Consider the following 16,947-nt stretch of genomic DNA (forward strand, 5'->3'; position numbering starts at 1 on the left):
CCAGTGATTTTTGTGGTCCAGAAAGTCAGTCCCTGCTTGTGGCTTTCTGAACATGTTCTTAAAGATGTGTGTCATGCACCTTCCTGGACCATCCTGCATTTGTCTGTAAAATGTCCCCAGTGATCCACCAGTGCTTTCAACACCATAGAAAAGTAGCCTTTCTGTTGATGTACGCGGTGGCAAGATGGTCTGGTGCCAAGATAGAGATATGCATGCTATCTATCACCCCACTGCAGTTTGGGAATCCACTATGTGTTGCATGTTGCCCAGAGTCACAGGCCTTCTTAGCAGAAGGCAATTAATGGCTCTGCATACTTGTGTCACAGCAACCCCCATGGTGGATGTCGCAATGCCAAATTGATTGTCAACTGATTGATAAGTCTGGCATCACAAGCTTCCACAGATCAATCACCACTTGCTTCTCCACCATCAGAGCAGCTCTCATTTTGGTGTCTCTGCACTTGAGGGCTGGGGCGAGTTCTGCATGCAGCTCCAGGAAAGTGGTCTTGCACAACTGAAAGTTCTGCAACCACTGCTCCTCATTCCATACATGCTTCACAATGGGATCCCATCAGTCAATGCTTGTTTCTCAAGATCAGAGCCGGTGCGCCACCATTTTCAGCTGCTCTGCGATTGCCAACAGCAACCAGGAATTGTTTCTTTCCATGGCTTCCAGCAAGGCTACTTGAAAGAATTGTCATATTCTGCATAGCGGCTCTGGAAATGCTGCAGGATGAGGTGCATTGTGTTCTCAATGCTCACCACAATAGTGTAGAGCTGTGCAGGATCTGTGCTTCTCTAGGGATGGCAGATGTGCAGGTTTGGTTGGCTTTTGAAAAGAGGCATGAAATATTATGGGGCATAGATAAACTTAGGGAAGGGAAAAAGTGCATCATGGGTCATTCATGCCATGTTCCCAGTCACCCCTGCATGAATGTTCTGCCCCCAGGAGGCATTGCAAACACTTCCCAAAACATCCTGCGCTAGATTGTGGTGAGTTGCACAGTGGGATATCTGCCCACAGGGCACTGCACTCTGCATTGATGCAAGCACTGCTAATGAGAAAGCAAACTGCTGACACAAGGAGTGTAGTGTGGACATGTACAACCGACTGAATTACTGTGGCAGCTGTATGCCGACATAACTTAAGTTGACTTAATTTTGTAATGTAGGCATACCCTTAGTGGGAGACAGTATGTCCTACTTTCCACTTTTCCAGTGTGCCTGAACACTGTTCTCATCTGGATCAGAGTAATGTCCATCCACTTGAACAATCTATCCTAAAATGTAGATCTTTATTGAAATCCAGAAATTTTCACTTAAAAATGTTGGCTGTGGAACCTTTGTGTGGGGGCAGTGCTGCTCTTTTGGATGTACGCTGTTTGGTCTTTACCCAGGAGCAGATTGAGGCAATCCAAGACCCTAGACACAGCTGCCCCCATGCAATGGCCCTGCCTCCATTAGGAGTAACAGTGGCAGAATTTCCCCTCCCTGCTTTTCCAAGAGGCTGGGGCAGCAGCATGGGGATCCCTTCTTCCCCCTGGGAATAGTAGTAGGGAATCAAGGCCACCCTTTGCCCCTCCCTGTACTTACACCAGCTGCTGGGTCTGCTGGAGACGAAGATAAGACCTAATGTAGGGGGCAGATCTGCCTACTATGGGGTTCTTACATCGTGCTCTTTAGCAGGGGTGGCCAACCTGTGCTTGAGAAGGAGCCAGAATTTGCCAGTGTACATTGCCAAAGAGCAACAGTATTATGTCAGCAGTTCCCCCCACCCCGCCTGCCAGCTGCCCCGCTGATCAGCACCTCCCCTCCATCCCTGTGCCTCCCGCAGCATGCAGAAGGCTCTGGGGGGCAAGGAGAAGAGTGAGGGCATGGCAGGCTCGGGGGAAAGGGGTGGGAAGGGACAGGGCCTTGGGGAAAGAGGTGAAGTGGGGGCAAGTTCTGTGGCAGAGGCAGGGGTTGAACAGTAGAGCATTGGAAAGTCGGCACCTCTAGCTCCAGCCCTGGAGTTGGTGCCTGTGCAAGGAGCCGCATATTAACTTCTGAAGAGCCGCATGCATCTCTGGAGCCGCAGGTTGCCCACCCCTGCTGTTTAGTATCTGTATTAGCCGCTATCAGACAGGATATTGGACTACATGGACCTTTGGTCTGATCCAGTCTGGGGTATCCTATGTTCCGAAGAGTAATTCAAGTAGGAGAAAAGTCATGTAGCATTGTGTAGTGGTTTATAACATGGGCATGTTTTCACTTGTGACGCTGTAGGATAAAATAGCCAAATTAGTTTTCAGTTTTGACTTAAGCAGTAATTTTTTACCTCTTGTAAAAGGACAGATTAATGTATCCATCTCATACCCTCACTTGTATCCTTAACAGTGGTTTTTATGAAGAAAAGCTCAGCATTAAGCTAAAGCTGAGACAGTTTCCAGATTAATGCATATGAAAATGTTTGTTTTGAGTTCTGTCTACTCAGACTTTATCATTATAGCACAGAGGTGGGCAAACTACGGTCTGTGGGCCGCTCCTGCCCGGCCCCTGAGCCCCCGGCCCCTTCCCCGCAGCCTCACTCACTGCACCGCCGGTGCAATGCTCTGGGCGGCGCAGCGGGGCTGCAGAGCCCAGCCTGATCCAGTGCTCTGTGCTGCACGGTAAGGGAGCATGGCGGGTTGGATAAAGGTCATGGGAGTTCGGGGGGGTGGGGTGGTCAGGGAATGGACAGGGGTTTGGGCAGTCAGGGGGTGGGGATTAGGGGGGTTGCATGGGGGCAGGGGTCCCTGGGGGGTCAGTCAGGAAGGAGGGGGGGCAGAATGGGGTGGTGGTGGGCAGTCAGGGGCAGGAGTCCCAGGGGGGGCAGAATGGGTGCAGGAGTCCCAGGGGGGCAGTCAGGAATGAGAGGAGGGATTGGATGGGGCGGGGAGTCGGGGCAGAGGTTCCAGGGGCGGTCAGGGGACAGAGAGAAGAGGTAGTTGGATGGGGCAGGGGTCCCCGGTTGGGGGAGGGCCGCCTGTCAGGGAGCAGGGGGGGCTGGATGGGGCAGGAGTCCCTAGGGGGGCTGTCGGGGGGTGAGAAGCGAGGGGGGGATAAGGGGGAGGGCTGGCCCACACCCCCCTCCCCTAACTGGTCCTCCATACAATTTTTGAAACCCGATGCAGGCCAAAAAGTTTGCCCTACCCTGTTATAGCAAGTCAGGTTAATTCTTAGAGTAGTGACAGATTTAACAGAGAGACCTTAATGGCTCCCAGTCTACTTCCCACTGTCTCTGGCTATGTGCTTCAGTTTTTAACCTGGGGGGGGGGGGAATGACCATGTAATTAACTGGTTTATTTCTAAATAAAAAACGTGAACGAACTTCCCCCGACACACCCCTTTCCAGGATATCTAAGAGCTTGTCCTCATTTAAAATCTAGTGGCCTAGATCTTAAGTCATTGCAAATTTATGAAGAGTAATAGTTGAGTCAAGAAATAGAAATGAAGGTTAAGATGTATTCCTTAAAATGGCTCGTTGATTTTGTTCAGTATAACACTTTGGCTTTATAGGAACACTCTGAATAGAACGCTTCGTACAGCACACAAATATCTGCATTGAAATTTTCAAATATAAAAATTAGCGATGTCAAGTGATAAATATTAATCATGCGATTAAAAAAGTTAATCACAATTAATTGCATGATTAATCACGCTGTTAAGCAATGATAGAATACCATTTATTTACATATTTTTGGATGTTTTCTACATTTTCAAATATATTGATTTCAGTTACCACACAGAATACAAAGTGTACAGTCCTCACTTTATATTTATTGTTGATGACATATTTGCACTGTAAAAACAAATTGTATTTTTCAGTTCACCTAATACAAATACTGTAGTGCAATCTCTTTATCATGAAAGCTGAACTTACAAATGTAGAATTATGTACAAAAATACCCTGCATTCAATAAAACAGTGTAAAACTTTAGAGCCTACAAGTCCAGTCAGTCTTACTTCTTGTTCAGCCAATCACTCAGAGATAATGCTGCCTGCTTCTTCTTTACAGTGTGACCTGAAAGCGAGAACAGGTGTTCGCATGACACTGTAGCTGGCATCACAAGATATTTACATGCTAAATGCGCTAAAGATTCATATGTCCCTTCATGCTTCAACCACCATTCCAGAGGACATGCATCCATGCTGATGATGGGTTCTGCTCAATAACAGTCCAAAGCAGTGTGAACTGACACATGTTCATTTTCATCATCTGAGTCAGATGCCACCAGCAGAAGGCTGATTTTCTTTTTTGGTGGTTTGGATTCTGTAGTTTCTGCATCGGGGTGTTGCTCTTCATAGCCCTGGTCTACACTGGGGGGATCGATCTAAGTTACGCAACTTCAGCTATGTGAATAACGTAGCTGAAGTCTACATACTTAGACCTACTCACCGCAGCGTCTTCACTGCGGTGAGTCGACTGCTGCCGCTCTCCTGTTGACTCCAGTACTCCACTGCCACAAGAGGAGCAGGCGGAGTTGACGGGAGAGCGCTCGGGGGTCGATTTATCGTGTCTAGACTAGATGCTATAAATCGACCCCTGCTGGATCAATCGCTGCCCACTGATCCGGCGGGTGGTATAGACATACCCTAAGACTTGTGAAAGCATGCTCCATACCTCGTCCCTCTTGGATTTTGGATGGCACTTCAAATTCTTAAATCCTGGGTCAAGTACTGTAGCTATGTTTAGAAATCTCACATTGATATCTTCTTTGCATTTTGTCAGATTTGTAGCAAAAGTGTTCTTAAAACTAACATGTGCTGCGTCATCATCTGAGACTGCTATAACATGAAATATATGGCAGAATGCAGGTAAAACAGAGCAGGACACACACAGTTCTCCCCCAAGGGGTTCAATCACAAATTTAATTAACACATTATTTTTTTAACGAGTGTCTTCCACATGGAAGCATGACCTCTGGAACGATGGCTGAAGCACGTGAAACTTATGAATCTTTAGCTCATCTGGGACATAAATATCTTGCAACGCCAGCTACAATAGTGCCATGCGAATGCCTGTTCTCACTTTCAGGTGACATTGTAATTAAGTGGGCAGCATTATCTCCGGTAAATATAAACAAATGTGTTTCTCTTAGCGATTGGTTGAACAAGAAGTAGGACTGAGTGGAGTTGTAGGCTCTAAAGTTTTACATTGTTTTGTTTTTGAGTGCAGTTATGTAACAAAAAAACCCCTATATTTGTAAGTTACACTTTCATGACAGAGAGATTCCACTACAGTACTTGTATGAGGCGAATTGAAAAATCTTATTTCTTTTATCATTTTTACAGTGCAAATATTTGTAATAAAAAAATATAAAGTGGGCCCTACAACACAGAATACAAAGTGTACAATTGAAATTGATACATTTGAAAATGTAGAAAAACATCCAAAAATATTTAATACATTTCAATTGGTATTCTATTGTTTAACAGTGTGATTAATCATGATTAATTTTTTGAGTTAATCGCGTGAGTTAACTGCGATTAATCGACAGCCCTAGTAAACACCTATATTCCCTGGACCTTGGGTTTTCCAGCAGCTCTTGCTCGAGAAGCTAAGCTTTATTTAAGAAAGTGACGTTTCTAATACTGCTAGCTGCAAAGATATCTGTTAATGTGTAATTCAAACCATTATAGTCTGTTGCAAGCCTGCAAAACAATAGCAGTAATACAGTGAAAGTTCTGTTCCTTTCTCCTCCCACGTGCCTCCTAAAGCAGTACTAATGCTGAAGTCTAGTCACTGGCCACTTACATGTTGATATGATTTAACAAGAAGCTAGGACAGCTGTGTTCTGTTTCAATAGCGGGTCCCTATAAGTAGTTCAACTCTCTCCTCTTACGTAATTATAAATAAAACGTTACATAGCTCAAACATATTAGAGCAAAGAATTATACCTAACATTATTAATGTGACCAATGAATAGTTCAGTGTGCAGGGAGGAAAAATAGTTTTTTTTTTCATTGCAAATGCAAGAATATACAAAGTATGGAAAGATGTCAACGGGGAGTGACAAGTACTATAGTAAAAACTATTCTCAAAAGGAACTCATAGGTACTATATTACCTTGTGTAGAAAAATATAACTCAGTACTCCATCACTTGTCATGAAGATGGCAGAACCTCTACTGTGGCTTTACAGCCCATTAAGAATATTTTACATATTTTTACAAAATTTCAAAAAGGGGGGGGAAAAAGGAGGAGGACCTGGTTTTTGGAATTTCATTTTCTTGTTCCCAGATATTGTGCTAAGAGGATGGAAAACACTTAGTTACCTTGCTGATTTTCCAACGGTCTTGTTGAGTACATGTTAATTGGTCACACTTTAAATGAAGACTACTGTGACAATAACAGACTTGTCAGTGGACATGCTAACTTTACACAGTTAAAGTGTGTGTCAGACTAAAATTCTTTTTATATGAATGCAGTTAAGCTATTATGAAATTAAATCGCCAAAAAAACAGCTCTTTTGCGGATTAAGGTTCTGTAAAATCTTTGAAACACTGACAGTAATTTGGGAAAGTAAATAATGTTGGTTGAGTAATTAAACTACAAAGGTGAAGTTAGTAATGATCTTCCAGTTGCTCTCCATTTTAATTTAACTGAAAAGGATTTCCCAAAAAGGGGATTGTATCTTTGTTTTACTGCTTTGTTTTATAAAGAAGGCTTAAGTTTTGTTTTGTGTTCAAAGTGGCTTTTCCTCTGCTTATTAGAAATATTAGGAATGACAAGTCTTGTCTTCCCTAATTTTGCTGGAGGACTACTTTTGTGTTTTTGTGGGAGTAAGGGTTGATCTCAGGTGTATTGTGAGCTTTCTCACCTTTATTGCAGAGGGGGAATCATAGGACTGGAAGGGACCATGAGAGGTCATCTAGTCCAGTCCACTGCCCTCATGGCAGGACTAAGTATTATCTAGGCCATCCCTGACAGGTGTTTGTCTAACCTGCTCTTAAAAAGATCCAGTGATGGAGATTCTACAACCTCATTGGGGGATGTATTCTACTGCTTAACCACCCTGACAGGAAGTTTTTCCTGATGTCCAACCTAAACCGCCGTTACTACAATTTAAGCCCATTGCTGATTGTCCTATCCTCAGAGGTTAAATGAGAACAATTTTTTTTTCCTCCTCGTTGTAAAGACCTTTTATGTACATGAAAAACTGTTGTAATGTTCAGGGGTGTTTGAACTTCTAAAGAGATCCCCTCTTTCAAACATTTACTAGATATTGAATTGTACTTTTTTTTTTAAGCAGTTTGGATTAAAATAAAAAAACTCACTTGCTTAGCCTTGTATTATGTAATGTCATAATTTCACTAGTTCTGCCACCAAACGAGTGTTGGTATTGGGTGTAACTAAACTAAAAGAGCCTTCTACACTTCCATTTTTGCAGTTCAGTAAAGCTTTCCATTATGACATACTAATAACAAAGGCTTGCCAATTTGCAATAATTCTTCTTTTGATCTTTTATGTAGGTTAAATTTGGTTGAGGCCTTTGTGGTAGACACAGAGCTACGGCAGTGCCTTCAAGAAGAGCTTCTACGTCGTTTTCCAGATCTCAACCGGCTAGCCAAGAAATTTCAAAGACAAGTAGCAACCCTGCAGGACTGTTACCGAATGTATCAAGCTATTAACCAACTACCTAATGTTGTACAAGCACTGGAAAAACATGAAGGTAACATGCCTCCCGTCTCTTTTTTACATGTTTTATGTCTTGTGACATACTGATATTGGCAAGAAGTAGAGAATGGATTTCAAAAGATGACTGTGGTAGCCTGTTTTGATGAAGGGAGTAAAACTGAAAGGGAACTTGAAGTGTGTGATAATTCTAGAACATCAGAGATACTTTTCAGATGAATTTAGCAAGTGAATAGAAAATAAAATGTCTCAAATGGTGTAGTATCCCTTTTGCAAAAACACTTTATAACTGATAGGTAGCCAAGATGGAAAGTTCAATCCTGTCTGCTAGGGAGAAATATCCCATAAGCCAGTCTGTCTTTAGAATTCTCTCTTGAAATCTAAAAATAAATAAAAGAATGTAAGTTTTCTTCTTTGAAAGTAACGCTGTAGTTAATTTATTGTTGACTTTTTTGAAGGAAATATTTTAGTTGTAGAATGCAGTAACTCTTTAATAGTCTGTGTTTAAATCCAAAAATCAGCTTCCCAGGAACTGAAAATGTTAGTGAAATAACTGGTAACACTTTTTTTTTTTTTTTTTTTTTTTTTTGCTTTCTGTTAAAAATTAGTGAGGCAACATGGTAAAGCTTTCCCACATCTTAAGGCAATAACAGCTGGGTAGGCAGTCTCTTTGATTTTTATTAGAATGGAATCTTTTATTACTTCAGGCAGAAAATATGGCTACTTATAGGGCATAATGAATAAGAGAAAAATGAAATTGAGTATTTCTATCTGATTTTAGCTGAAGGTGTTCAGTACCCATAAACAAAAATAGGTTTCTCTTTCTTGATAAATTGTAGTACTGTGTGAAAAGGGAAGGAGAATACCATAAAATAAGGTATATTGTCACAATTGTGGAAAATGGGCTTCCAGATATGAGCCTAGCATGCAGTGTAAAATGTAATCCATTGTAAACCTCTGTATAAGCATAGAAAATCCATATTGCTACTAAAAAATTAAAATCTGATTATATAGACCACCATATATAAAGGTAGGTTTTGGCTCAGAATCTCACTAAAAATGTCCTTGTTACGGAACAAGGCCTTACAAAATGGTGGTAAAGTCCTTGTAATATGTATATTTATGCATACTGTAGAGGTGAAAGAGGTGTTTTGTTTTTCAGGAATGCTGAACACCAAGTAATTTGATCCCCAAAATTACTAAAAATCTGTAGTCTGGAAAAAGGAGAAATAGTGGGCCAAATCTTAATTGCCTCTATTGATGCCAGTTAAGGGATGTGGCCCCAACTGTTTTAATCTCCTGGAGGTCTTACCATGTCTTATGGGATACCATGACTAAGACAAGTAAAATGCTCACAATTAATAAGTGAGTATTTTAATAAAGAAAGGAATAAAACCAAAACACAAGTAAGCAGTAAACAGTGGGTCCAGAAGAGTTACAATTTCTCCTGTATGTCTCTCTGTAGAGAATTTTCAACAGAGATTACACCTTTGAGTGGGTCTGCCCTGGTGGGGACATCCTTCTCTAGGTAAATTTAAGACCACAGTATATTATTCCACAAATCAGTTGTGAGTCCTATCTTAGTTTATCTTAGAAAACAGTTGACAGAAAGCAAAGTTTCCTAGGAGTTCCTTTAATTAGCTTGAATATCTCATTTAATAAAATAAAATAAGCAACCAAAAACAAGCATCTGAGCTATTATTCTCCAAGTAATATGTGTATGAAAGTAACTGTTTTTACCAAATTTTAGGAGTTACTTAAACAAGTTTGTAATAAACTAAAATTACCATAATAAATTATATTTTTTATTAATAAAATCATTTTTGATCAAAGTTTAGGCTTCTTATCCTCCACAGTACATGCACAGATCAAATTGGGGGCGGGGGGAATAATTCATGGTCTCTTCTACAAGGTCTGTCCACAACCCAAGTACTGCCAAAACTAGATACTGGATTTGTGGTCTTGGCCCCCTCTGGCAAAGATCTTTGTTTCACTTAAAGCATGTGTGTATTAAGATGAACAAGTAATGCTTGTTAACTTGTTTTAAAATAATATTAAGCAAATTTAAAACTCTGCTAACTTCACATCAGTTTAGATTGTATTTAGTTTACACCCCGTAACGAGATTTTTCCTCTAAATTAGAGGCGCTGTACTTGAGCCTTATAGTCACTTGCAAGATACTGTAGCAAAATATACTCTCAATGTACTATGCAAGAACTAAAAATGGAACTAAATATTGTTCAGCACTATCCAGCCTAAAACTGTTGCTCTGGCTGAATTTACCCTTTGTGGTGCCACCTCTTCCAGGCTCTTCAGGCACTTACTCCTTATTCTAAGGATTTATTCCCACCTCTGGGTGTAACCTCAAAGTCAATGTTGACCTTACTTAGCAGCCTGCACTTGCCCTTTCTCCCTGGGATGGAGTGTGCCTTTGCCTAGACTATCTGTCAGATGTAGCTTTCGTCCGCTTTGAATACTGTAGTTCTGTGCATTCTGTCACTGTTTTATTTTTGTTTTTCACTATTGGCTTTTTCTTTGAATCAACAGTATTACTCTGACATCATTACAGGTGAAAATCCATACATATGAAATGAACTGAGGAGCAAATTATATGGCAAACTCCCATATCTACCAAAACTACAAGGAGTCCAGTGGCACCTTAAAGACTAACCGATTTATTAGGGCATAAGCTTTTGTGGGCTATAACCCACTTCATCGGATGTATGGAGTGAAAATTACAGATGAAGGCATTATTATACTGACACATGAAGAGAAGGGAGTTGCCTCACAAGTGGAGAACCAGTGTTGACTGGGCCAATTCAGTCAGGGTGGATGTAGTCCACTCCCAATAATAGATGAAGAGAGGTCAATTCCAGGAGAGGCAAAGCTGCTTTTGTAATGAGCCAGCCACTCCCAGTCCCTATTCAGGCCCAAATTAATGGTGTTAAATTTGCAAATGAATTTTAGTTCTGCTGTTTCTCTTTGAAGTCTGTTTCTGAAGTTTTTTTGTTCAAGTATAGCTACTTTTAAATCTGTTATAGAATGTCCAGGAAGATTGAAGTGTTCTCCTACTGGCTTTTGTATGTTACCATTCCTGATGTCCGATGTGTGTCTGTTTATTCTTTTACGTAGGGACTGTCCGGTTTGGCCAATGTACATGGCAGAGGGGCATTGTTGGTACAGGGTGGCATATATCACATTAGTAGATGTGCAGGTGAATGATGGTGTGGTTGGGTCCTATGATGGTGTCACTAGGGGAGATATGAGGACAGAGAAAGCAATGAGGTTTGCTACAGGGATTGGTTCCTGGGTTAGTGTTTCTGTGGTGTGGTGTGGAGTTGCTGGTGAGTATTTGCTTCAGGTTGGGGGGCTGTCTGTAAGCGAGGACTGGCCTGTCTCTCAAGGTCTGGAAGAGTGAGGGATCGTTTTCCAGGATAGGTTGTAGATCATTGATAATGTGCTGGAGAGGTTTTAGCTGTGGGCTGTACGTGATGGCCAGTGGTGTTCTGTTGTTTTTCCTTGTTGGGCCTGTCCTGTAGTAGGTGATTTCTGGGTACCCATCTCTCTCTGTCAATCTGTTTCCTCACTTCCCCAGGTGGGTATTGTAGTTTTAAGAATGCTTGATAAAGATCTTATAGGTGTTTGTCTCTGTCTGAGGGATTGGAGCAAATTTGGTTGTATTTTAGGGCTTGGCTGTAGACAGTGGATCCTGTGATGTGTCCTGGATGGAAGCTGGTATGTAGGTAAGTATAACAGTCAGTAGGTTTCCAGTATAGGGTGGTGGTTATGTGGCCATCACTTATTTGCACTGTAGTGTCCAGGAAGTGGATCTCTTGTGTGGACTGGTCCAGGCTGAGGTTGATGGTGGGATGGAAATTGTTGAAATCATGGTGGAATTCCTCAAGGGCTTCTTTTCCATGGGTCCAGATGGTGGTGATGTCCTCAATGTAGCGCAAGTAGAGTAGGGGCATTAGGGGATGAGAGCTGAGGAAGCATTGTTCTAAGTTAGCCATAAAAATGTTGGCAAACTGTGGGGCCATGCGGGTACCCATAGCAGTGCCGCTGACTTGAAGGTATAAGTTGTCCCCAAATCTGAAATGGTTGTGAGTGAGGACAAAGTCACAAAGCTCAGCCGCCAGGTGTGCCGTGGCCTCATCAAAGATACTGTTCCTGACAGCTTGTAGTCCATCTTCATATGGAATATTGGTGTAAAGAACTTCTACATCCATGGTGGCCAGGATGTTGTTTTCAGGAAGATCACCAATGTACTGTAGTTTCCTCAGGAAGTCGGTGGTGTCTCAAAGATAGCTAAGAGTGCTGGTAGCATAGAGTCTGAGGAGAGAGTCCAAATAGCCAGATAATTCTGCTGTAAGAGTGTCAATGCCTGAGATGATTGTGCAAAAAGTTTCTGATTATTTTATATGAGAGTGACAGTGATAGGATATTTCATTTATTTGCAGCATACCTAAATGATCATTTGTAGTAGGTGACCTTGTTCTAATTTTTCTCACTACTCGGCTGCCCTTGCTGAAAAATATTGGTATGGGCCTAATGATTGCGGATAGGTGTGATTTTGTTATGATGTTGTCATTCAGTCTTGATCTGATTATTTTCCTATCCATTTGTTTATTGAGACCGGAAGAGCTTTTACCTCATTGAGAGATTTGACTCATTGTCAAACTTTCAAACAGTTTCTGGTAAGTTTGAGAATCTGACACATTTCAGGACTTTGTTTCCTGATTAATGATTCTTGGGAAGTATATCAACCATATCATTAAGTTGGCATCAGTGACTACTTTTCCCTGGAGGATTTCTTTATATTGCTGGTCTTACTTTTATGAATTATGTAAGTTATTAGTAAAAATGCTGTTTCTAGCAGCAAAAAATTTAATTTATAATATTTCAAGATTTGAGATGCAAAGTGCTCTTACCTTTCAACTTTCTGTGTAGTAATGCAGTATTTTTAATTTTGAGTTAATAGGTATAATAAAACCTTTTACTATAGTAAATTGAAAATCGTGGCAATTGTGAAATAGTAGTTTAATTTAAAAAGATGAGAGCAGAGGTGGGTGTTGCAATGGGTTAATTCCTTTCCTTTTCACCTTTGGAGATGTTATAGGTCAATTCTTCTCTTCCTATGTATGTGCACAGCTTACTTTAATAACAATGGGAATTACATGCAGAGAATATGTTGATAGGGTGATAAAATGAATGGCCTTTGAAATGAAGCTGTAAATGCAACAGTGTGACAAATGGAGTTTAATTTGGAGCTTCTTGATAAAGCTTAAAGAAAAGGAGTATTTGTGGCACCTTAGAGACTAACAAATTTATTTGAGCATAAGCTGTCGTGAGCTACAGCTCACTTCATCGGATTCTATCACTGATTCATTAATATGGTGCATTATGCGTATAAAGCAGTGATTCTCAAACTTTTGTACTGATGACCCCTTTCAAATAGCAAGCCTCTGAGTGCGACCCCCCCCCCCTTATAAATTAAAAGCACTTTTAAAAATATATTTAACACCATTATAAATGCTGGATGCAAAGCGGGGTTTGGGGTGGAGGCTGGCAGCTCGTGACCCCCCCATGTAATAACCTCGCGACCCCCAGTTTGAGAACCCCTGATATAAAGAGTGTGCATATGAAAACTCAGTGTTCACTGTGTCTTAAGCCTTGTATCACCGTGCCTTAGATTTAAGTAACAAAACTAGAATGAAAATGAATTTTCATTTAAACTAATTTTAAAAGTATCTGTTTTGATATGATTCATATGCAAAAGAAATCCAGTATTTTCTTAATCTTAAATTTGACTTTTTTTGTGAATTTATATATTTTTTGCATTTAGACTTTTGGAAAACATGTTCATCTAAATTCATTATTTAAGTTGTATCATTAAACTTCCTTCATTCTTTTAAAGAAGGTGAATTTTTACTGCTACTTAATTACTATAATTTATCAAGTAGTCAGGTATATATGAGATTATTGCACTGTATGTGCCCCAGCTCTGTTAATCAGTGCATGAAAAACTGAAGAGTCCACTTTCAGAGAAGAGAAATTATTTGACTCTATTTATCTAATCCCTGCCACCTCCTTAGTGCTGCCCGTTTTTCCAAATTAGTTCAGGTTTGTCTTCCGAGTTTTCTCTTACATATTAGATTATTTTTTTTAATCACAATTCATGTTCCTTCAGCTCTTGGGAATGAGAAACGTAATTGCCTCCATATTAGTCATACTGTAGATGGACTGGAATTTGTGACTTTGCAATGTCACATAAATCCACAATTTTAAACTCCGCACTTGAAATAGTAGCACACTTCATACTTCCAGTTTATTGGTACATATTTCTTTTCTCTGTTCTGCTGTGCTCCCTTGCATTGTTCTTCAAAGTTATTTTCCAGAGACTCGTTAGATTTAAAATGACTGTCTTCCGTTTCGGCAGCTTCAGCAGTCTGCTAATGAAAGGATTTAATCTTTTACTCAGGAATAGATATTGATCAATTTTTTAAATCAAAAAAATTTAAGCAAAAATAAATCCAGAAGAGAAAAGGAGAACAAAAAACCCAGCTTTCCCTCGGTCAGTTATGAAACTCTAGGATTGAAAGCAGAATAGCTTAATCTCTGAGCCCATTCTATTCTTGGCCTGCCAGTGAGAGTTGTGTTAGTGATGGTACTTGATGTAGCTGTATGTACACTGAGACCAACAACTTATGTTGCTTAGCCCATTAAATAGCCTTCAGATGGAAATGACAGGTCACAATGTACTTGATATAGAATAAAGAAAAGGAGGACTTGTGGCACTTTACAGACGAACAAATTTATTTGAGCATAAGCTTTCATGAGCTACAGCTCACTTCATTGGATGCATTCGATGAAGTGAGCTGTAGCTCACGAAAGCTTATGCTCAAATAAATTTGTTAGTCTCTAAGGTGCCACAAGTCCTCCTTTTCTTTTTGTGAATACAGACTAACACGGCTGCTACTCTGAAACTTGATATAGAATGGAGTTCATGATTTAGGATTGAAAGGCTCTATAATGCTGATAGTGATCACCTGAACTGTCTAGTCCCCTAGCTTGTGCATTTTTTTAGCCTTTGCTGGCCTGGGTTGGGGGAGAGTCTTTATATTAAAAAAAAAAAAAAAAAAAAAGTGTAAAACACGACTTGGCACCTAGATTACACAATGTCTCACTCCTTTTTAAAAAAATATAAGAAGCAAATATTTACTACTGCTTCAAAGACTTGTGCATTATTAAATAATACAATTTGTGAGAAAGGTTAGGATGGCATTCTAGCATTTTGAAACCTAGACCATTCAAAATTTTGGCATGTTTTAAGCAGAATCCTGACAGTGGAGGTCTGCAGAGCTCATTAAGTTAACAGAAAATGGTGAGAACTTTGCTGTTCACCTTCCTGCTTCAGCATTTGCTTTGTGATGCTAAAGTCCAGCAGTCTTTTGGAGCCTGAGAATATTTTTGGAATAGTAACTTTTAAGAAAAGTTCCCCTGCAGGTTGAGGAGCCTGACGGTCTTAGCTTTCCCTTTGCAAGTCCTGCACTGCTGAGCATTGGAGATGCATGAAGGCAGAAAAAACACGGATTGGAGTGCACTAAGACACTGTCTACTATCTCAGTTCATGCCGCTATTATAGGCAGAAGTAGATGCAGAGAATATGCTCCCATTTTTCCTTACTGGAAGTGAGCTGCTGCTGCTGTTCTGCACTGTGCACCAGTTTGGAGGAGGGAGGGGAATTAAAAGGAAAACTTCAGGCAAGTCTTGAAGATAATTTCTGTAGACAATTCCCAGGGAGGTCTCCAAGTCACGGATCAAATACAATTCAGTACACAAAATCAATAAATCCTTAGATGCACTCCATTATGCTAAAAGCTGTCCAACACCTAATGGGATATGGAGTGTTCAAACCAGGGGACAAACACTGAAGAAGTGTATATGTTTCTTCCCCCCAGTATGGTTCCAAAGAAATCAGGAGATGAGAGAGTGGTGTTGAGTTTTATGGAAATGAAATAATTTACCTCTCCAGATACCTGAGGACAAAAAGATGGGTTGTGGTTCATGTCAGTTCATACCTAAAAACTTTTAAAATAAATAAATAATTTAAAAAAAAAATCCAGATTCTAGAATTGAGAGAGAGGGCATCAAAACAGAGCCAGTAGCCCACTCTTTTCAAATGGAGGGTGTTCCAGTCAAGTGTTTCAGATGTTGGCAACTGGAGTACTATTATAGGGGAGGGATGATTGTGGATAAACATGTCCTAGACCTAGACCATTTAGGCAGTAGTCAGTTACTTCTCAGTGGTTAATATTGGTGAGGTGAGGCGAGGGGTGAGTGTGAAAGTGAAATGGAGGGGAAGAGACAAGGGTTTCTCTAAACAGGTTGGTAAGGAAATGCGAAGTTCTGGTAATACCCAGTACATAGTACTATCTTTACATGTTAATGCAGAGGGCAAACTATGGTCTGCGGGCCACATCTGGCCCGCAGGACCCTCCTGCCTGGCCCCTGAGCTCCCGGTCCGGGAGGCTAGCCCCTGACCCCTCCTCTACTGTTCTCCCCTCCCCTGCAACCTCAGCTCACTGCACTGCTGGCTCAATGCTCTGGGCAGCGTGGCTGTGAGCTCCTGGGGCAGTGCAGCTGCAGAGTCGCGGCCTGACCCAACGCTCTGTGCTGTGAGGTGGCGTGGCTGGCTCCAGCCCGGGGGCACGGCTGCCTGTCCTGGTGCTCTGGGCGGCAAGGCTATAGCGCCGCCAGCAACCAGTGCTCCAGGCAGCATGGTAAGGGGGCAGGGGGCAGGGAGGGGGGGATTAGATAGAGGGCAGAGGAGTTTGGGGTGGTGGTCAGGGGGAGGGGGTGTAGACAGGGGTTGGGGCTGTCAGAGGGCAGGGAACAGGGGGAGTTGAATGGTGGCAGGAGTCCCGGGGGGTGGGGGGGACAGTCAGGAAGGAGAGGGGGGTTGAATGGGGAAGCGGGGGGCAGTCAGGGGACAGGGAGAAGGGGTGGTTGGATGGGGCAGCCTCCCCTAACCAGCCCTCCATACAATTTCGGAAACCTGATGCAGCCCTCAGGCCGAAAAGTTTGCCCGCCCCTATGTTAACGCATTGAGGTTACTTGTGAACATGAAAGGTGTAGATTATGTTCAGAAATAAACCTCATAATTCTATACTTAATCAGCTGCTGCAGTGTTACAGCCTTTGATTCATTTTGAAGAATTCTATGATAATTCCTATTAGTAATACTGATGTAACTTTAGCTGCTGTGATTAAATTATACCTCATGGTTGCA

General features: G+C 41.4%; 1 protein-coding gene across 2 annotated transcripts in view; it reads left to right on the top strand.

The window, feature by feature from the left end:
- Nucleotides 1-16,947, top strand: part of MSH2 (mutS homolog 2) — a 94,830-nt gene that overhangs the window by 41,028 nt on the left and 36,855 nt on the right. For both annotated transcript variants that reach the window (XM_077813884.1, XM_077813883.1), the window contains exon 7: nucleotides 7,494-7,693. In XM_077813884.1, the coding sequence (XP_077670010.1) occupies nucleotides 7,494-7,693 (200 nt within the window). The remainder of the gene's footprint in view (nucleotides 1-7,493; nucleotides 7,694-16,947) is intronic.

Source organism: Eretmochelys imbricata, chromosome 3 (genome assembly GCF_965152235.1).
Source record: "Eretmochelys imbricata isolate rEreImb1 chromosome 3, rEreImb1.hap1, whole genome shotgun sequence".
NCBI classification, from domain to species: domain Eukaryota; kingdom Metazoa; phylum Chordata; order Testudines; family Cheloniidae; genus Eretmochelys; species Eretmochelys imbricata.